The following is a 22,695-nucleotide window of genomic DNA, read 5'->3' as shown; positions in this document are numbered from 1 at the left end:
CTTGTGCAAAAGTCCCATGAGTGTTTAACTAGCAGTCTAAAAGCGTTCTAGTGCATATATATTGCTGGATATATTCTATGACTTTAATATGAAACGCTTTTTTGTAGACATTTTCTCTTCTCCAAATCCTTCACCAGAACGCGCGCAGAATGAAAGTGTGACGTGCAGGGAAGCCCCGCCCATCTGGCTGTAAAATGATCACGTGGAATACAAACTGACCAACAGGAGCGCGCGCTTTGGGGAAGTGGCGAATTTTGAAACGGTTGTTGAACAAAACATTTACTTGATCGCACCGTCAGATTTTCCTAATTTCTCCGTCTCAGGGTAAGTGTACTGCTTTAAAATACATTTTAACATCGTCCAAAATGCAAACAGTGCGATGCAGTGCGTCAAGATGTTGATTGTCATTAATTTAATCAATAATTCACGATTGTCAACGAGGAGTGTTCTGTTGTAAAGTGAGTTTAGCCGGATAGCTGCTAATCACCCGACACGGTGGAGCTGTTCTTCAGGTTATTAATCACAGCAAGACTAAAACAATTATGTCAAGTCATGAGTTTGATCAAATTAAGGTCTAGGATAAAAACTAGCTCAGATGAGGATAAGTTAGGCCCTCAGACGTTAACGTTACTCTTGTAAGTTTGGTGCGTCATCATCATCATCAAAACAAACATTTGAAAGGCCTTTGAAAGAGACATAATATTTGAAAGTTATTTAGGATTTGTTCACTTTGAATACTTTAAGATCCATCATGAATCAAAGGTTTGATGAGACATGTTTAGAATGACTGACAGACAGATATTAGTCATAAAGACATAACGTTAGACGAAAGCATGGTGAATATTTCCAAAGATGCCAATGCAGTACAGTAATTGTGTTGTGTTTATGTTTGTTTTGTAATATGCATACATATCTGCATGCAAATATAATAAGTAAAATTGTAATTTGAATTAAACTAAACATCTGTTTTGGGGGATCCTGTTGCGGAGACAAAAACACTAAAGAAATTATGAATAACATTTTTTTCTAAGTTTTTATAGTTAAGGTTATGTAAACAGTAAAATAAGCTTTTAGAGAGACATATTCATACATAGACTGATCATTTCCACAGATGTCAGTACAGTAATTGTGTTTGTGTTGTGTAGTGTGCAGAGATGGATGAAGAAGAGAGTACTGAGCGACAGATGCAGATTGCCATGTTGTGTCAACGGCTGGCCAAGATGAAGAGATTATTCAATGATGGTAATACATTTAATATTTGGGTAATACATTTGCTAAATAATATTTTCAGGGTACGCACACTTTAAACCTTGCTCTATCAGGGAATATCAAATTTGTGACTTCCTCTAGAAATGTTATGGAAATTAATAAGTTAGTTCACCCAAAAATAAAAGTTTTGTCATCATTTACTCACCCTCGTGTTGTTCCAAACCCTTAAGACTTTCGTTCATGTTCAGAACACAAATTAAGATATTTTGATGAAATCTGAGAGATTTCTGTCCCTCCATTGACAGCTATACAACTACAACTTTGACGCTTCTAACAGTTAACAAAAGGGATCGTAAAACGAAACGAATCCATATGAATTGAGCGGTCTACATTTTCTGAAGAGGCTTGACCGCTTAATATGATGAACAGATTGAATTGAGTCTTTTATTCATATTTAAACATTGATCACAGCGAACATAAACAAGCTCAACCGAACCTACTTGACGTGCGAGAACAAACCTCATTGTTTCTTGCCAGTGGTGGGACTAAATAAAACAATCTGAATCTTTGGCAGTGGTGGGCGTCTGGGTCTTTTCTACTGGGTAAACACTATCAGAATCACTGACTTGTGCTTTAATTTATTATCTTCAATTAATTTATATTAAATTATTCTCTTAATTCTATAGCTTTTCTCTCAGTTGAGCTGCTTCCAGTAATGTATGTTCATGTTAGAGCTTTTATCCAATCATATTTCAGCCATCATGTGTTGCCAGGATCAAATAAATCTGCCTTGAGGCCTTCAGAATCGATAGTGTGGGAGCCTGTATGAATGACAATGAAACTGTTGCTTTAACCAATCAGATAATCAATCAGATTTAATCAGCCAATCAGATTTCGATTTGACTGCACATCTAGCAAGTGTACAATAACGTCGGCATTTTCACGTCCTTTGATTGGATGGTCAGAGCGCGTACTATTACTAGTAGTCTAGCTAACCGCGTTTGTAGCAATAAAATAAAATATATTCATGTAGATTTAATAGTTTTTCAACCTACATATGAATGTTTCTCTCCCTCCCCGAGCCCCAGGAGTTTCAAACCTACCGGGAAAGAAATCATGCATCCAGCTAAACTCAGAGTTACGGAATAATATTCGATCTGTCCCGGGTAAAAACAGAATTAACTGACTGACTGTAATGTATGCCATGTCTGATTTAAAAGGCAAAAGTCCCGTTGATCTCATTGATTTCGAGCGGACACTCTCAGCCCTAAAGCGAATTAAAACTTATGGCAGAAATACGACGGGACAGACTCGACTTTCAGCATTAGCTTCGATAGAAAAGACTTATTGTTGGGACTGGAAGGCACAGATAACCCAGTACAACAGAGTTATTTAAGTCTTCTTAAGGAAATAAATTAGTATGGATTTTGTGTAAAAAATATACCGTAGTTTTGGTGAGTATAATGCTTATTTTATTGCTGCTGGTGCAAAATAAAACAGCAATTTCACAACAATTATAAAGAGTGTGTGCGCTACACTATTAGAAGCTTATTAAGAGGTGGACTAATTCAGGACACCACTGAAGGCCTAGGTGTGAAAAGCACTGCCCGCTACTGGTTCTTGCTGGAGCTCAAACGTGCTGCGTAACACGAGAATGAACCTCATTGGTTCTCGCACGTCAAGCGAACATACTTGAACTTTCAACATGCTTGAAAGTTCAACACATGAACTGATGTGTGCGTTGAGGAACGTTGATATAAAGCGATCAAGTATCTTCAGAAAATTGTAACTAAACCGCTCAATTCATATGGATTAGTTTCACGGTCTCTTTATGAACTTTATGAACCGTCAAAGTGGTAGTTGCGTAGCTGTCAATGGAGGATTTGTCTCAGATTTGTCATTTGTGTTCTTAAGATTAATGTTGGAACCACATGAAGGTGAGTAAATTATGACAGACTTTTCATTTTTGGGTGAACTAACCCTTTAATAAAGTTAAGGACATTCCTCTAATTCCAGTATAAATGTTTGTAATTATGCTCTGCACTAAAATATTAAATTTTTCTAAGAGCAATTTCTAAAATGTTTATTAGCAATCTTGATCCAGTGGTAATCTTAAAATCATTGGTCAAAACACGAGTTCTGTGTTGTAATCAACCAGTCCAGAACATTTACAGCTTTTCTTCCGTACAGATGACACCGATTACATCAACCAGGCCATCAGTTCAAACTCACCTCAGACCTGCCGGACATTTCTGACCAATCTGGAGAAGAAAGGCAATCCCCACACGGATCCCGGCCTTCTCACTAAGCTCATCGACTGCTACACGCGTGTGTTTTCCAGCATGCCTGTGGGGAAGTACAGTCAGAATGAGAGCTATGCCAAGATGCTGGTCAGATTTGCAGAGTTAAAAGCGTGAGTCGCTCAAGTTCCATCTCCTGCTTCATTCTGATTTCAAATTACTTATAGCATCCTTTTCCTCATTATGGAAGTTGTGCATAATGATCGCTTTTTCTTGAACATACTGTACCTTTTTATAAAGTCCTGAATTTGTGTTTGGGGTCTACTAGAATAGGTTTTCATGCTTGAATGTTGAAATACACATTATTTTCCACATATTTTTCAATAAGTGTGTTTACATGGACGTTCTTAAACCGATTACACATAAGCGACAATGCGTGTGGTCATGTAAACACGTTAAACCGTTTTCCTTTATTGGCGTAAGGTCATAAACTGGTGAAGAATAAACCGATCGACACAGCTAGAGGTTTGCCTGGCATATAAACGCCTTAATCTGCGTTCTGAGTGTAATGCATGAATGCTTACGTTTTGACGTCACCACCCTTTTTTTCTTTTTTTTAAAATACAGTCTTGTATAATGATTGGATAACAACGTCTCCTTCCGTTAATAATAATAATGTCTCGCGCGGTGGCTGTGATATATAAACCTGGCAACGTCCGTTGTCATGATTTCTGGAATGACTTATTGTGAGAGGAAAAAATTGAAAACACCGTCACGTCGCAATAGTTTTTTTTCGACATGTAGAAAAAATCGCAAACGTTTTGCGGAAATATTTTAAGATTATATGAAACATGAAGATGAGAAAATAAAGACATATTTTTAGTTTTGGGTGAACACTTTCTTTGATTTTATAAGTAAACAACTTTTAAATGTTTTATTTTATTTGTAATGTCTCTCTTTGCCAACAGCATCCAAGATGTAAATGATGCCCAGGCTAGTTTTGATATAGCGAGATCCCATTGTAAGGATTTCGCCTTTGTTCACATTGCATATGCTCAGTTTGAGCTTTTACAAGGTAAGGAGACTTTAGTGACGACAGTCCCTAAAATTTAGCTTTTGTCTATTTCAAAATGTTTGCTAATTGAGAACACATGGTCATGAAGTTTCTTTCATTCTCCCCAGGCAACTTTAAGAAATGCACTTTGATTCTTCAGAAGGCTTTTGAGATGAATGCTAAACCCAGGCACGTTCTGGAGGCCGCCGTGCAGAATCTAAATCTAGGCAAACGCCAGCTCCTCTCACAAGAAGATAAAGAGAACAGATCAGGTGTGTAGAGGGTTACATTTATGATGTCAATTTTGGACCATGTTTGTACTTGCATTGCAAAATATGACTGGTGCATTTCTGCATTGTTAAAAATTTGACACAAGAAAGTAACACTAACAATCTAACATGTAATAAGGGTGCATAAATGAGAGAATTGTCAATTTTTTGGTTAACGAATCATTGATTTGTGAAGATTTGCTGTAGGCATTTGTTGCTGTTATGCTGCTCTATGTAATGCATGCTTTTGCTTTCTAAGAACGAATGAATTTTCATTTTAACTGACTTGTGAAATATCTCTATTCCGCACATGACAATGCTCAAGATTGTGTGAGAAGCAGCTCCAGAACATCAGATGGAACATGTGACCTGCAGGCCAGCAGCACTTTCCCCCCGGGGTATGACACATTTATCTCAGTTATGCAGAGTTCATTCAAGGTGTTTGATCTACTTGAATTTGAGTTTTGGGATTTTAAGTCCTGCAAAACAGCCATATATATATATATATATATATATATATATATATATATATATATATATATATGAAAAAGTGCTTTAATTATTGAAAGACATGTGAAATTAGTGTTTAATTTTATTGATAAAACAATCTTTTCATGCAACATTAACGTTGCAGCCCGTCTGATATGGATGTAGAACCATTTTGCATGGATATGAGCATAAAGTTGCTCATGTAAATATCCATGTATATGATACAGCTTTCATTATTCAGGATATGAATCATATATTCATGAGAAAAAAAATCTTTTTAAATAAGGAAAGTGATATCTTTGTCATAGTATCCTTTCAATGGTTAAAATAACCAGTCGTTGCATGTGCTGCACTTTATTAGTTTATTTTTTTAAAAATCTATTTACCTTTTTTATAATTTGAAGGATAATTATATTTTTTATAAGTAAGATCTCTGGTTGTCGTCCTTGAAAACCAAAACAATACTGCTTAAAGGTTCTCTAAGCGATCCTGGGTGACGTCACTTCTTGTTGACGTTCGAACTATTGCCAAACAAAACGGAGGCTAGCTAGACCCTCCCTCCTCCTCATCCGCGCACTAACCCCCCCACCCCCACCCCCAAATCCTTCTTGTCGGTTATTGGCTGGAACAGTTTGTTATGTTGTGGTACGGGTTAGCCCAGTTTGTTTTTGTTGCTGTTTGTGGAGCCTGGGGTGTCTACAGAGACCGCGTTTTTTTAGAGTGTGTTCAGGAGACAGACAGGTAGCGGATAGTGAGGAGATATTTGCTGTATGTGACAAAAAAAATGTTTGGCCTAAAAAATGCGTGACATCACTTAGAGCACCTTTAAAGTTCTTAAATCCTGGAATTTCTGGAATAAACATTTATATATAAAGGAAAAAAACATAAAATATCATTCAGAAAAAGTTCCATCTCGTAATGATGCCATATATCATTACACATTTTTTTTTTTTTTTTAACGATATTAATTATTTATTCAGCAAGGAGACATTAAATTGATCAAAATTAAAAGACAAAAAGACATTTTCAAATGTTAAAAAAGATTAATATTTTAAATAAATGCTGTCTTGTTTGCTTTCTATTCATCAAGGAAGGAATCCTGAAAAAAAAAATGTCAACACAAATATGAAGCAGCACAACTGTTTTGAACATTGATAATAATCAGAAATGTTTCTTGAGCAGAAAATTAGAATAATATAATGATTTCTGAAGGATCATGTGACACTGAAGACTGGGGAATGATGCTGAAAATTCACCTTTAATCACAGGAATAAATTACATTTTAAAATATATTAAAACAAATAGAAATCAGTCATTTCACTGTTGTTTTGCTTTTCAGTTGTTGTAGAGATTAACCTTTTAGTTCAGATGGAGAACCGATCGCTACAATTATAAACTGAAAGCGTCTGCTCTGCTCCATATACAGCAGCAGGAGTCAGATTTCACTTATCACGTGATGATAGTAAGGAGAGATGATTGACAGGATGATGGTGGAGGGTTTGGTGTGCAAGAGATCCTGACCGTCATTGACAAATTAATATCTTATCTTGTAAAATGTACTGGCCGCCGCTCCCTACACACAGAGTAGCCGACATGTGTTTGCAAATGTGAACGAACGAACGCGCATTCAAAGGCGATTTCAATACCCAGCGATATTGATCTGGGTTCCCTGATGCCCACATGTGATTGCGTGTTATCGGTAGTACTGGTGTGAAAATGTGTTCACCTTGACATCCCTATTTCTCATTACAGAATTATTTATTTACCGTAAAGAAATTGATGATGTTAAACATTCTGAATTCCAGGAGCGATCAGAAGTTCAGTCCACAAGATGAGAACATGCCTGTGTGGAGAACAGGGTCACAACCAAGAAGAACGGCCATGGTAAAGTGTGAGAAGAGGTCAACTAACAACAGCAAACGACATGTGGAAGTGGAAGTGCATGTGCTTACTTCTGTTCATTCCTACAGGCAGAACGAGTGCCCATGGTGCCTCTCTCCATCCCTGAAAACGAGAGCAGCGACTCTGACGGTGTCCAGAAAGCGGAAGCTCCTGTTACCTACAGTTTCTCCAGGTGAGAAATGTGAATCTGATATGATTTTTTTTTAAATATATATATATTTATACAGAATGACTCCTTTTAGCCTGCTGGGAGTTTTTAGATGCATTTAAGATAAAAAAACAAACAAACATGTATTTTAAAAGTACTATTGTATTACAGTACAACAGTTTGCAACAGTATTCAATTCTTTATTGATTTTATATTTCAATAATAATACAAAGATTTTGAAGAATTATTAGGTCCCACTTTATCTTAGGTGTCTTTAACTACTAACATTTAAATTAATCATTCGAGACAATGAACTTATTGTGTACATGTTTTTACATTGTACTTAAAAATACCTGCATGTAATTACAGTTGTAATCAATTTTGGTAAATGCATCAATAACCACATTGTAGACCTTCCATTTCATTTTAACCCATACCAGCAAACCTGTCCTAACCTTACCCGTATCCCCCCTCAATATCAGCAAAAGTGTTTTGCTATGCAATATGAACAGCAATTTGTTGTAAGTACATAGTAGTTAAGGACACCTAATATAAAATGTGACCAATTAATATTATTGTATAGTCATATTGAATAGTGGTGAAAACCCCTTGCCCATGTCTTTTTGTATATGATTTCCCCTTGTGCCTTCTAAAAGAGCGCAATAGTCATGGTTGTCTGTAATAATCACGGTTAGATTAAATAACCTCAATCAGACATTTATTATTTATTAATATCAATCAGTGTTTATTTAATAAACACAATAGGCCTATCTACTGTCATATTACCCAGTTTCAAAATTTATTGTTCTTTATAAAGCCTTAATCAGTGTTTCCCCTAGAAATTTTTCCAGCAGCGGTGCTGTTACGTGCCGGAGGTTGTTACCAAGCCGCGCGCGGGGGCATTTACCTCCAGAATATATTTTTTTTAAATAACCCCTTAAACCATGACTTCTGGTAAGTTTTGTGGATAGAAATGGCCATTTGTAGCCTATTTATAACTACCTTATAGTGTTGTCATGGTACCAAAATTTCAGTATTCGGTACCAATACCAAATCCACGGTTCTCGGAACCAATTTCGGTACCAAAGCTTAATTTAGATTAAATGTACATATATTAAAGTGTATATCACAGTTACAAAGATGGAAACTGTAGTATTAAAACACTTAATTCCAGTTGTTTGATACAATTACCTAACAATAACAATAGGCTACTGTAGCAATTATTCTCCTCTGGGTTAATTTAAAATTTACTAATACATTTTTAAAATCAAAAGTTTTATCTGTTAACATTATTTAATGCACAATGAATGAAGTGAACAAACATTAACAGTATCAAGGGTTTGTTTTAAATAACGTTCACAAACATTAATTCATATTGCAAAAATATATTGTTCACTCAATGTGTTGATGTTAATGAATTGTATTTAATTGTAGTGTTACCAAACTATACAGGAGATAAAACGTGTTTTATTTGACTTGACTGTACTTTTATTTCATCCAAAACTGCGTTCATAATTCATTTTAAAAGGGCTTTTTAAACCTGCTAAGAGTTATACAGCCAAGAATAAGCCTAGAACTGCTTTTCTGTATATTCTGTATAATATTAATGACATAAAAAGGATGCACCGATACTGATACCAGTACCAGATACGAGTCCACTTTAGGAGCCGGTCACATATTGCGTTTTTTTGCGCGCAAATTAGTTATTTCAATTGTAGGCACGCGGCAAGCGGGCTCATAATAGAAGCCACGCGGCTAAACAAACATCTCATCTCAACAGGTCATGTGACAAAAAACAACCGATCAGCTTCGGCCTTTCCGCGTTATGACGTCGTAAGCTCGGCCGAACATCTGATCATAGCTGTACAGGGTGTTTTTTTATTTCTCATCCACATAAATATATCTAATAGTAAAGCTAATGCAAGGGCTAGAAATCAATTAATTATTTGCTGATACTTACTCTTCCTCATGGAGAGCGCAGTTCATACCGCTTTCTCCTTTCCACAAGCGCTTGCTCTCCAGTGGCGTCTGTCGTTACTATGAAACCATAACAGAGGCGAGCGAATTTGCACGCGCAAAAAATGCGCTATGTGAACGGCCCCTTATGGTAACGTGACATTAGCCTAATCAAAAATATTTCCACATCTGGCTCTTTCCTCTTTGTCAACAAGGGGATTCAGAGCCACCGCATTAGCAGCGCCGCCGGTTGCCATGTCTCAGTGTTTTTAGGTGTGTAAGTGAATGTCGTGATATGATATTAGTGATCATGTGAAAATTTTGCAGTGGTGCTGAAAATCCAGCGGCGGCGCTGCGCCGCTACTGAATACATTGTAGGGGAAACACTGCCTTAATGTTTGATTTTCTACAGGCAGACAAGTGGTTCAAGTGTCCGCTCCGCATTCCCGATGTGTTTCTCAAAGAAGGGCACTCCAGATGGAGACTCCTACAGTTTATTGAACCTGAAGGTATAAGAGTCATCTGACCTTACTATAGACATACTCTCACTAGTGCTGACACAATAACATCATAGCACTAGTTTTATTTCATGTCCATACAGTACTGAATAGTGTCCTCCTTTATGCAGCCACCCATGATTAGTCCAGATCATCTGAGGGAAGACATTGAACAGGGCAACACCATCACAGCACTTCTACACCGAGCAGAAAGAAAAGAAACTACTCGAATGGAAGGTAATTTTTAATTTAGATATAGACTGTTCAAAGGAGTAGTTCACCCAAAAATTGGGTCTGTTCCCCAGACAAAGCCATCACATGAGGAAGGAACTTTTTATTGTAGTGCACTCCTTTCTTCAGATGTCTTCTTTCTTCCATAGAAACCACCGACATCAACCAGCTCATCAGCACAAACACTCCTGAAGGTTGTCAGATCTTCCTGAGAAGCCTAGAGAAGAGAGGAGACCCTTGTTCAGACTCTGCCTTTCTCTCCAAACTCCTGGACATCTACTCTAAAGTGTTCGCCAGGTTTCCTTTGGCAAAACATTGCAAAACTGAAAGCTACGCTCAAATGCTGGTGCGATATGCGGAGTTGAAAGGGTAAGTCAATGGTAGATTACTCTGAGTACCACGTTAGCAGCTGATATCTTGAGTAATTTATTCCTTGCTTCCTCCACAGAATTGAAGATCCAGAAGACGCACAAGATCATTTCAGTATTGCCAGATCACACTGTAAAGCTTTTGCTTTTGTGCATATAGCACATGCTCAGTTTGAGCTCTCACAAGGTAATATATGAGATTCTGTTGGTTTAGTAAGAACATGGTCATTCAGCATGAGTCAACATGGAAGAAAACGGTTTAAAAACCTGTATAATAATGTGTTTTTAACATCTCTCAGGAAATTCTAGGAAGAGTAATTTGATTCTTCAGAAAGCATTGAGCTCGAACGCACGGCCTGTTGAACTGCTGCAGACAGCGATCAGAAATCTTAACTCTGGTAAAGCTCATCTGCTCCCTGCTGAGCATGAAGAGAGCACTGCAGGTTAGTCAGTTTCTGTTAAAGGAACACTACACTTTTTTTGGCAATAGGCTCATTTTCCAACTCCCCTAGAGTTAAAGTTTAGAGTTAAAACGGTTAAGTTTTACCGTTTTCAAATCCATTCAGCCGATCTCCGGGTCTGGCGGTAGCACTTTTAGCATAGCTTAGCATAGATCATTGAATCTGATTAGACCGTTAGAATCTCTAAAAAAAAAAAATGACCAAAGAGTTTAGATATTTTTCCTATTTAAAACTTGACTCTTCTGTAGTTACATCGTGTATTAAGACCGACAGAAAATGAAAAGTTGCGATTTTCGCAACTTTTGGGTACATTTACATGTCCGACTTTTCCAACTCTGTAGTTGGAACTCTGGACTTTTCTGTAGTTACATTGTGTAAGACTGACAGAAAATGAAAAGTTGTGATTTTCTAGGCCAGTATAACCAGGAACTATCCTCTCATTCCTGCATAATAATCAAGGAACTGCCGCCGTATTAGCAGGTGCAAATATTACGCAGCGCCTGAAAATAGTCCCCAGCTCGGTAACTTCCAACGTGACCGGCACTAAGTTTGTAATATCATTGCGGCTGCTGGTACGGCAGCAGTTCCTTGATTATTACGCAGGAATGAGAGTATAGTTCCTAGTCATACTGGCCTAGAAAATTGAAACTTCATTTTCTGTCTGTCTTAGTACACGATGTAGCAATTTGCCTCAGTTCTTATGCTGCGTTCACACCAAACGCGGATAGAGCGTCAAATTTGCGTCTATCGCATCTAGTTGGATGCTTGAACATTTTGAATCCATTCACGCGTCCAAAGTGAAATTGACGCGCGTAAAAAGTAAGCGTTTGAAGCTAAATTGCGTCCAACTAGACGCAAATTTGACGCTCTATTCGCGTTTGGTGTGAACGCAGCATAAGAACTGATTCATTTACATGACTTTTCCAAATCTAGAAAACACCATTAAAATTAGGCTTCCTCGTTATCCAGTGGGAATTATGGTTCTTCAAGAAAGAATACAATAATTATAAAATAAAATGTTAAGGGCTGTTTTTAATTCTTGTTTTTTTTTTTGTCTTTTTTTTAATGCTTGGTTTGTCTTGAGTAATCTTGCGGCAGTCAGTGTTTATCAGGTCGTGGAATGTCTGAGAAGTGACTATTATTTGGTTATTGTCCGCATTGTTCGGCATTGTCTGTGCAGCGTGAATCAGCCTTAACCCTACACCTACAAGACAACGATACATTTTTTTGGTCTTTTTACGATAAAAACAAAGAGTTCCAGTTGAGGATGTGCTAGTTTTAAAGTGAAAAATGTCTGTTCAGAAAAGAACGATATTAAAATGGTTTGGTTTTGCAGAAAATGTAGCACTAAGTAACAAAATGGATGGAGAAAATCCAACGAAGGTTCCTGAGGAGCAGCAAAAGCCCCATGTCAAGGAGACTTCATCCGAATGGAAGATTCCTACCCTCATTAACAAACATGCATCTCCAGAGGTCTGATCACCGCTTGTTTAATATCTGAGGTAGAATGATTACAGCGCAGACTCAGCTGGGATCGGTTCATGATCAATCTGTTATGTTGTTCTTTTCAGGATCGTAAGCCTCCTGCAGACCCAATTTCCACTTCATTCTCACTTCATGCTATGAGAACACCTGCGCCTCCGAGATTACACCCCTCCTTTAGCTGTCAGACTCCCAACTACAAAGACCCAAATGCAAACAGGTAATAACACAGCAGAACACATGGATTAGAAGTGGCCTTGATTTCTCAACGTTAAAGTGTTAGTTCACTCAAAAATTTAAATTCTGTTATTAATTACTCGCCCTCATGTTATGCCAGACCTGTAAGACTTTCGTTCATCTTCGGAACATATATGAAGATATTTTTGACAAAACCTGAGATCTTTGTGTCGATGAACGATGCTTTCTGTTCCTTCTATAGTTTCGTCACTCCTGTGGTGAAGCAGCGGCCAGTGATTGTGTCCGTTCCATCGACGGCACAGAAAATGGGTCACGCTCAGTTGCCCTGCACTCCTCAGAGCCAGGTGTCCTATATCCAGCATTCATCACAGGTAAAGAGGCTCGCGTATCTCCAAAACATCAACCGTGATAGAGAGATAAACCTGCTTATCAACTAAAAAGAGAGCATACATTTTTTTTGGGCTTGGATAAGAAAGCAGAATAGATTAAGGAGTATTTTTTATTTTTGTTGAAAGTGAACGTGATATGCCATGAGCAAATAATACATTTCTTGATGATCTTCTTTTAAGAGACCTCCATTATCTACAACATCTGCTAATATTTTATGAAGTATTTGTGATTTTGCTTGATATCGAATAATAATTTTTTCCACTAGTGGAATGTTTTTTAAATATAAAAAATGACTTGGCTCCCAAGCGGCAACCTTCCAGTCTCTCTCGGGAAGCCAACACGGAAGTGACTTAAACTGCAATTCAGCGACTGGCCGTTTGAGACAGGCTCCAAAAGCGAGTTAATCCCATAGTCCCCTATGTAAAAGTGTGAGGGGGGTGTATTTTTTTAAATAACTTATCCGTTTAAATTATACCCTTAAAGTTCTGCATAATTAGCTTTCCTGTAGCTCAAACAGTAGAGCGTTGGCGCTGGGTCATGGGTTTGATTCCTGGGGAAAGCAAGCACTGATAAGATTTTAAATGTGTACCTTGAAATGCAATGTAAGTCGCTTTGGATAAAAGCGTCTACCAAATGCGTAAATGTAAAATTAAGGGCGTGGCCACCTCATTGATGGGTGGATTTCCGCTGCTGTCACTACTAGCCGTTTGTCTGCTTTCTTTTAGCGTCACGTAGGGCTGCACGATTACGACAAAAATCATAATTGCCGATTATTCCCTTGAAATTGTAATTGCGATTAATTACGATTATCACAATTTACATTGAATATATATATATATATATATATATATATATATATATATATATATATATTCAATGTAGATTGTGATGTGTATATATATATAGGCATATTATAATACATGTTTACACAAAAATTGTACACACACACACACACACACACACACACTGACTGCCTTTACTTAACATACACCTAAATTGTAAGAATATTACTAATAGTAAAGACTACTAATAAATAAAACATTAAGCCTATGCTAAAGTTATTAAATAGCAGTCCCAAACCAGTTTTTAATACAATGTTGGTATGAGCCACCACAGTCATTTAAAAATATAAAAAAATAACACAAAGTGAAAATAAAGTGGCATTTTGGGGTTATGGAAACGAGCTACCATGGTGAATACACAATACAAACAAGAACTGTTAATGAAACATGGAAACTGCTCCTGGTGAATAGAATGAACATCATACCTGCACGCAAATCCTTCTCAGCTAACACACGCCGTACCAGTAATGTGATTTATTGGTATTTTACTTTTATTTCGTGACCTACTAATTTACAACGTAACGATGTTGCATGCTCGTAGTTTCTTTTGCACTTTATATACGGTGAAGCGATACACTTTTGCGCGTGGAATTGAAGTGCGCGCTACGAGCACAGTATAGCGGCGGACAGGACAGGAAAGTCCGTTTTTCTGAAGTGAAAGACTTTTTATTTCAGCGTATCTTATGTCACTGCCTGGTTGTTCCTATTGTGCTGGGTTCTCTGAAGTAGTCGTGATTCGCCTCTCGTAACATAACATGCTCTAAACACCGTGGATTTTCTTTTGTAATGCGGCTTTGAACGATTACGTAATCTTAATCGCGATTAGAAATTCGATTAACTGTGCAGCCCTAGCGTCACGTCACCTCAGCTAGTCCCAGCCGCTGAACTTGGCATCTCTGTCGTGTTGTGCTTTTTTGGGGATTATTTCATACAATTTAATACACGCATTATACCCTCGCCCACGCCTTTCTGTGCGTTCACACCGCCGGCGGCGAGAGCGTCAAAGTGGCCGAAAGCCGTTCATTTTCAATGAGAGCTGGCGGCGAGCTCCGGCGAGGGCGGCGCGGCGCGGCGCGGCGCGTCTTGGACGGCGAGAGCGGCGAGAAGAGTTGAAATCGTCAACTTTATGGTAATAAGCTATAACGTGGTTCGGTGGCAACCAATCGGAATGTAGAAGTCCTCCGCCTGAGAGGATACCAGAGAACACAATCCTGTAAACTTTGGTTCCGACCACATTAGTTCCTAAGCAAAACGGAGGAAAAGTTAATTATTTCTGTTGCGGGTTTCCCGTTATTGTACGACGTGTCGCTGTTTACATACAGGGACATTAATAAAAAGAACGACGCATGGAAAAAGGTGTCTGAAATGGTTGGTGTTTTGTTACTTTCACATTTAAAAGATTTCCTTAGGTTAACTTATACCCTACGTGTGGCCAGTCTGCAAAAAATAGGATACTGAATTATGTTCAGTTCTTATTTGCTTTGCGTCTCCTTTAAATAAAGTTTGAAAAAAATCACGCATTCTAAAATCTACGTCAGAGCGCCAGAGAGTCCCCGAATCTCACGGCGTCGGTGGCAGGGCGACGAGAGCGAATTTAGCCGCTCTCGCCGGCGCCGGTGTGAACGTACAGTTAGGATTCCGTCGTCGTTGGATTCCGTCGTCGTTGAGTATTAAGAGAACAACCAGCGCTGTTTTTGAGTTGTTTTCTGATAAGATATTGTAGATATCAATAATTATGCTTTTTACTAGTCAAAATACATTCCTGATATCAAGAATTCCATTTGAACTAATTTTCAAAATTCAAAAATACCAGGTGGATAAAAGGGAAATGTGGGTATCATGTTGCTCTCGGCTTCATTTCTGCCTCAGTGATCTATAATTCATTTTGTAACAATCTTTCACCCTTCAGACCCCCTCCTCCGCTTTCTCAAATGAATCCATCACAATCAAGGGCAAACAGTTCTTCATTTTCAAGATGATCGGTCGAGGCGGATCCAGTAAGGTACGCAAGAATGGCGTGTTGAGTGTATAGTTCTCCATTTCATACGATTCATTGTGGGTAACGGAAATAATATATTTTTCTTTTTAGGTCTATCAGGTTTTTGACCATAAGAAGCATGTGTTTGCTGTGAAATATGTGAATCTAGAGGAAGCTGATGCCCAGGCAGTGGAAAGCTATAAGAATGAGATTGAGCACTTGAATCATCTTCAACAGTACAGTGACCAGATCATTAAACTCTATGACTAGTAAGTGTGTCTGTGATTCACCAGCATCACGACTGTGTTGTGCTTGGAAAACCGTGTAAATGGCGATGTGTTTCTGCTTGCTTGCAGTGAGATCACCAGTAGCTACATCTACATGCTCATGGAGTGCGGCCACCTGGATCTCAACACCTGGCTACGCAACCGCAAGTCCGTCAACCCGCTGGATAGGAAATGTTACTGGAGGAATATGCTGGAGGCTGTGCACACCATCCACAAACATGGTGACCATCACTTCTCGCACTCTCTAAACCATCACTTTTACTATTCCTCATACTTTTCAACTAAGCATTCAGGGCCGTTAGCATAGGGCTGGGCGATGCATTTAATATTACTGATATTGTCGCCATATCTTTGACAATAAAATTCCTTAAATATATTCCAGCACAACAACAACCATAAAAAATGACCCTTCACAATAGATAATGCTTTTGTTAGAGAGCTACATACAGCAATTTATCTGTTCAATAAAATAAACACCTTACTCCGCTGTACGAAAATGCCATCTCTTCGTCTCTTTTACAAAATTTCAAATCCCTTAAGCTGCGCTCACACTACAAGTGACAAAGTGCCACGATACCATTCAACGGTCGATTTCCGGCGACCGTTGGGCGTCCAGCGGCGCGACAAAGTTGAGATCTGTTTAATTTTATGCAAATTAAGAACGACTTTCGGGAGCGACAACCAATAGGAGTGAAGGAGTGGAGCGCACGTGACCTGTCACCAGAGGTGTAAAGTCCAGGGGTCAGAAAGTAAAAGTCCAGCCATATGTTTATTTCACCCATGAACTCAGTCAGCTGATTTCACTAGTTCTATCTCCTGGCTGAAAAACTGTGCTAATTAGCAAATCCAGGTGATTGGAACAAAATACTGAGGAGGGCTTTTATTTTCTGAACCTGGACTTTACACCTCGGTCCGTCACTATAAAGTGCCAAGTCCGACTGAGGCAAGTCTACTGAGAAGCCCAATTTAGCAGTCAGAAACTGCCCTATAATTTATGGTATGTCTCCGTGTACATACGGTGGTACTCGCAGTGCTGACTGTGCTCACTGAATGCTTTCGTGAACACAGATAGACCGGCATTTGCCCGTTTGCTGCAGTTAAATAGCCGCGATGGCAAAGAGCACTCGCGGTTTCTCGTTCATCTTTAATATTATGCATTTTATGTACTGATTCCATTTATATTTAGACTTTTCCTTTACAAAATGTTTATTTGTAGCGGCAAGAAAACTGATTTTTTTCCCTACAACATGGAGTATTGGAGTACAACATTTTCCTACAACTGTGAATGTCACTCTCAAACATTATTAGGCAACCAGTAGTGGGAGCGACCTCACCGCGAGCCACTGGCGACATGCTGTGATCGCTTGTAGTGTGATCGCAGCTTTAGTTCTCTCCATCTCCGAAAAGCCAAGCTAAGGTTGATTCTTGTTTTCTGACGAGCTCGGTCTAGTTTTCTTTTCTCCAGCAGACTCTCCTCTGTTCAGCATTTGTTTAAAACGGGTGATTCCCTGGAGGTTTGATATTTAGCTGCTCCATGTCAACCTTTCTAACTTGTTGTGAGATTTAACCGCTGCCATTCAAACACCAGACACACGTCGAAGTAGCCGGAGCAACTTTTTTCTATTTACGGATATGACGAGACATGCACGGGCGAGTGACGCATGTACGCAATTTCCCGCGAGAACCATCCCGAGATGTCTAAAATATAAACACAAAAATTAGGCTTACCATAGTGAGTCAGGGTAAGACAAAAACACATTTTGGAAGAAGGATTGATACCATAGTGAGTCAGGGTAAGACAAAAACACATTTTGGAAGAAGGATTGATACCATAGTGAGTCAGGGTAAGACAAAAACACATTTTGGAAGAAGGATTGATGATATATTGACTCATTATTTAAATTTTGTTCATTTGGAACCTTTTGAAAGTTTAGCAAAAACATTTGTAGAAATACGTCTGTATAGTTTTGTATTAATTTGTATTAGTTTTAGTTTTTTTTTTTAATACATCAAGGTAAACTAAATGAAAATGTTGCCCTGGCAACTAGCTGATTTTTTTTTCATTTTTTTTTTTCAATTTTGTTTCATTGTTCTATTTCATTCAGATAATGTTTATTTCAAGGAACAAAAATACTTTTTTAGGGTTTTAGTTTGTCAATTATTTTAACTGATTTCTGGGGACTAGTTTTGCGTCTCTTTTTAGGGTTTTTTGGGTACCATCTAAAATAAAGACACGCGGGTGGGCGTGTTTCATAGAAAAACACTCATATCCTTCGTACAAAATGTAAAAATCTAGTTTAATTATTGCCCTTTTTAATTGAGTCATTTCTTTGCATTTTTCATTTGAAGGTATCATCCACAGTGATTTAAAGCCAGCTAATTTTGTGATTGTGGATGCTTCGCTGAAACTAATAGACTTTGGAATCGCCAACCGTATTCAGCCGGACGTGACCAGCATCATGAAGGACTCGCAGGTTGGGTTGGAACAGAACTGTGATCTACAGAGAAATGTTGTTTCTGGTCTGTTCTACTTGATTTACTTGTTTTTATGATGTGCGTCAGGTGGGGACTCTAAACTACATGCCACCAGAGGCCATTAAAGACACGTCCTCCAATGGAAAGCCAGGGTCAAAGGTGAGAAGAGTTCACATTTCGAAGCCTCAAAGTTATTATCGGCTCTGATATTAATGTGTTTCTTGCAGGAACAGAGTATAATGGTAGATTACGCAATCATTCTTTCCTCTGCTGTCCACAGATCAGTGCTAAAGGGGATGTGTGGTCTCTGGGGTGTATCCTGTATTGCATGACTTATGGAAAGACTCCATTCCAGAGCATCACCAATCAGATAAGCAAAATCCATGCCATCATAGACCCGTCCCATGAGATCGACTTCCCCGATATTCCAGAAAAGGACCTACTTGATGTACTTAAGGTGTGCAGAATGTTTGGCTGTCATTGACTACGTTTACATGGTGCAATTATAATGAGATTTGGGGGATATTGTGATTAAAGTTGTGATTCTCCTGTACACAATACTTTGATCAAATTAAAGTGGGATTAAGCTCATAATCATAGTAACATATGTGGCGTATGCTGATTTTAATCACAATAAACAGGCACTTTAATCACATCTATTCCACTCAGACCAAAGAGCGAATGTGCCTGTGAGTTGTGACGTACACAGATGATGTTGTCGTGCAAATTCGGTAAATAAGGCATCACATGTTTGGGGTGCTGAGGAAACACAACATTGGGTGACATGAATATAATGCCACATATTGATGGTCGAAAACATCGTAATGAAGACATTTTTATGTGCGTCACCGAAAATAATCCAGTTCGTCCATAGACATTTGTTTTGCATTTGACGCAAGTAGATAAAAATCAGTGGCCAGTGACAAACCTACTGAATGTGCGTTGGGCTTTGTGAATAATGGCAGTAAAAATAACCACAATTCCCAGCAAATAATCAGAATAATGAAAATTGCATGTAAAAAGGAGTGAAGAGGTTTGCTCATGTCATGTAAACGTCCTTACAAATATAAATAATTGGAAATAATCACATTATTGTTGCACATGTACATGCACGTAGTCAATTAATGACCTCAACAATTTCATAGTACAGTGCTTACTTTACTGTCTGTCTGTTCATTTCAGAGGTGTTTAGTTCGCAATCCTAGAGAAAGGATTTCCATAGCAGAACTCCTCGATCATCCATACCTGCAACTGCAACATGCACCTGAGCCAGGTACGTGCTAATGTCTCCTAAACATGAACAAATGTTTTCTGAAAGCAATCCACATATCTAAAGGTGTTTAAAATAATTTTTGCTGGTTAATACAGCACTTGATTTCGCTGATGTCAATGCTATTGGAGAATTAGCCTGTTTGCAGGTATATTTGCTGCACGATTCATTTATTCCACAATCAAAAATGTCTGATCATACGACCATGATAAAGTAGTATTTAAAAGTACGCTCATTTAATTACCGTAATTAAAAGATTTTTTCAACTTCCTTGTAGAACTTGTAATTGAAACTTGTAAACTCTGTATTTAAAACATGAAAGCGCTGACTTGGTACCGCCAATGCGTTGACACTCAAAATGGCAGCGTCTTCAGCGGCACAATGTAGTTATATTGTAGTATTTATTTTTAAAGGGTTTCTATTATGCTCATTTACAGGTTCATAATTTTGTTTATGGTGTTAGCATGTAATTATATCAGCGACTAGTCGACGCCGACTTGACTTCAATCACAGAAATGTTGACTTAAAAAAATTAATCTGAAGTCGTTCAACCCCTAGTATGTACTAATTATCAGTCATCCTCATAGGAATGTAAATAATTACAAATAAAGCAAATTCTGTCTGTTTTAATGTAATCATGATTGTTATATTTCTGTCATTTACAGCAGAACCATGTGACAATGATTTGAAGAGGATCCTTAATGAACTGGCGGCTCTTCAGTCTCCCAACAGTATCGCAAGAGCTGCCAGTGTAAGTCGTCCTCACCGCCGCTCAAACATCTTCATGCAGCGTTGTGTGTGTTCCAGTGTTAGTTTTTAATACCTGTTAGACCCCATCAAATGTCAATTAAAGTGTGTAGGTTAGCTTTGAGACACTCTACTGCCGTTTCCCAAACTGAGTTGATGAAAATCTCATTTGTAAAATTCAAACATTTTAAGTCAGTCAACATTCAAAGTCATTTTAAACCAATTAAAATAAAACGCTTAATAAAAAAAGATTACATTTTGTTTGTTTATCTGCATGTGACTGTCATCAGAGAACCGTGAACATGCAAATGTGTCGATAAATTCTTGAAACATTAGTGTAAAATCTCCAAGTAGATATTTTAGGTCGAAGGGGTTCAGCTGACATAAGTTTGGAAACCATGTTCTATCTTATACGTTAATGCACTGTAGAACGAGATTGTCCTTCCTGCTGAACTATGGAGAGTCTCTAAGATTGTGCCTGTGACCGTTTTAAAAAGGTTTCACCATGACATTCTGTTTCAATGGGAAATCTATCAACACAAAGTGTGCAATAAAGGAATGGTTCTCCCAAAAAAATGAGATGTACTCACCCCAAGGCCATCCAAGACGTATATGACTTTCTTTCCTCAGCTGAAGAGAAATGAAGGTTTTGGAGGAAAATATTTCAGGATTTTTCTCCAAAACAAGTGAATGGTGCTCAACATAGACCTTTTTTGACAGTCCACAGTCTATATTTAGGCAGCTTCAAAGGGCTCCGCACGACCACAGCCGACAAATCAGGGTCTTCTGTAGCGAAAGGATGGTGTTATTTTTAACCACAAATGCTCACCTTGAATCCAGCTCGCATCAGGCAAGAGGTCGTGAACTCAACGCTCTCGAATGCGCTTTGCAGAGCTGGACCAAAGAGAGCATTTCTAGTCAATAGACCCTTATTTGTCAGCTGTGGTTGTGTGGAAAATCCTAAATCTGGATTTTGGACAGTCAAAAGTGGCCTACGTTGAGCAGAATTCATTAGATGGAGAAAAATCCTGGAGTGCTAAATAAGCAGGACATTTTTCATTTTGGGTGACCTTTAAGCAAAAATATGATCAACATTTACATTTAAACTGTCTCTCTTTACTCCCCGCTGCAGAACCTGGCCAAGATGTGCAACAGCGGGAGGAAGTTAGACGTTTCTGAATGTGTGAAAACATCCACTCAGACCCTGTGGAAGTGATGAGGGTTGGAGATAAGGAAGCCTGCGGGACTCAAAACCACTGTTTCTAAGCGCTCAGGAGACACCGAGACACGTCTCTCTCTCACCTCACCACAGCTTCTGCCGTCTTGCTAATAGAAATGCATGTTTGTTGTCCATTTCTACTTTACCGTTTCTGATTTTATGTGACCATATAATGTAATCTAAGAAAGTGTACATGACAAAATAAAACACCTTGTCAGGTATGTTCCAAATGTAGTATTTATTTGTAATCAAGATGGGAGTAATTATGATTCTACTGCAATATGACACATTAACATGTTTTCACTACCGTCTCATTCTTCAGTGCATTTAATCTCTCATAAATGCTTTTTCAGTATGACACCATTTCATCAGAATGCATGATTACGCTTCAGTGCTTATTAATGATAAAAACAGGCTTCTGTATCATCATCTCTATGGAGTTCCATTAAAATAGATATTTATTGATTTTGCATTAAGAGCGTTGAATGCCTCCTGGAGAAAGGGTTTTGCGTATACTGTTGTTCTCCTACCAAAGATGATGTCACTTCCTGTGTGATGTCATTAAGGAATAAAGAAATATAAAGAATTTTTTTTTTTTTTTTAATCGGATGGAAAGGGATATTGTGGACCCCAAAACCCTAATGACTGTTTTTTTTTTTTAATATTATTTCCCAAAACAATATCAATAAAATAAAATTAACAATATTATTTTCTCCAAAATGTTGTTTGAAATTAAACAATTTTAGAAGTTATATTGTGATAAAAGAAAACTAAGTAATATGCTTTCACGTTTATTAATATTGTACCCAAAATATGAATACTTTTACGCATGGAAAAAGTACTTCCTAGCAGTAATGACTGAATCAACAAATAAACAGACTTCTATTTTGCCAAATATTCTAGAATGTTTAAAAATCTGTTACTAGTAGTACATTATGGCTGTTTTACTTTTTGTCATGACCAAAAAAATGCTGTCTAGGTCA

The 22,695-nt window shown here is 38.1% G+C and overlaps 1 protein-coding gene across 1 annotated transcript; it reads left to right on the top strand.

The window, feature by feature from the left end:
• The first annotated feature begins 127 nt into the window (after positions 1–127).
• On the top strand, positions 128–22,279 carry ttk (ttk protein kinase). The gene is made up of 25 exons (XM_079624918.1): positions 128–324; positions 1,146–1,242; positions 3,400–3,622; positions 4,418–4,524; positions 4,632–4,775; positions 5,098–5,170; positions 7,067–7,145; positions 7,232–7,335; positions 9,680–9,776; positions 9,896–10,001; positions 10,145–10,364; positions 10,444–10,550; positions 10,663–10,806; positions 12,161–12,297; positions 12,396–12,526; positions 12,746–12,875; positions 15,646–15,738; positions 15,826–15,983; positions 16,071–16,222; positions 18,351–18,475; positions 18,564–18,635; positions 18,757–18,933; positions 19,659–19,749; positions 20,412–20,497; positions 21,626–22,279. Exons 2-25 carry the CDS (start codon positions 1,155–1,157, stop codon positions 21,707–21,709), a joined length of 2,928 nt encoding a protein of 975 aa, XP_079481044.1. The 5' UTR covers positions 128–324; positions 1,146–1,154; the 3' UTR covers positions 21,710–22,279.
• The last annotated feature ends 416 nt before the right edge of the window (positions 22,280–22,695 follow it).

The sequence above is a fragment of the Phoxinus phoxinus genome (assembly GCF_949152265.1).
Source record: "Phoxinus phoxinus genome assembly, chromosome: 10".
In the NCBI taxonomy this organism is placed as follows: domain Eukaryota; kingdom Metazoa; phylum Chordata; class Actinopteri; order Cypriniformes; family Leuciscidae; genus Phoxinus; species Phoxinus phoxinus.
The sequence above is the reverse complement of the archived record's forward strand: the minus strand, read 5'-3'. Positions and strand labels throughout refer to the sequence as shown.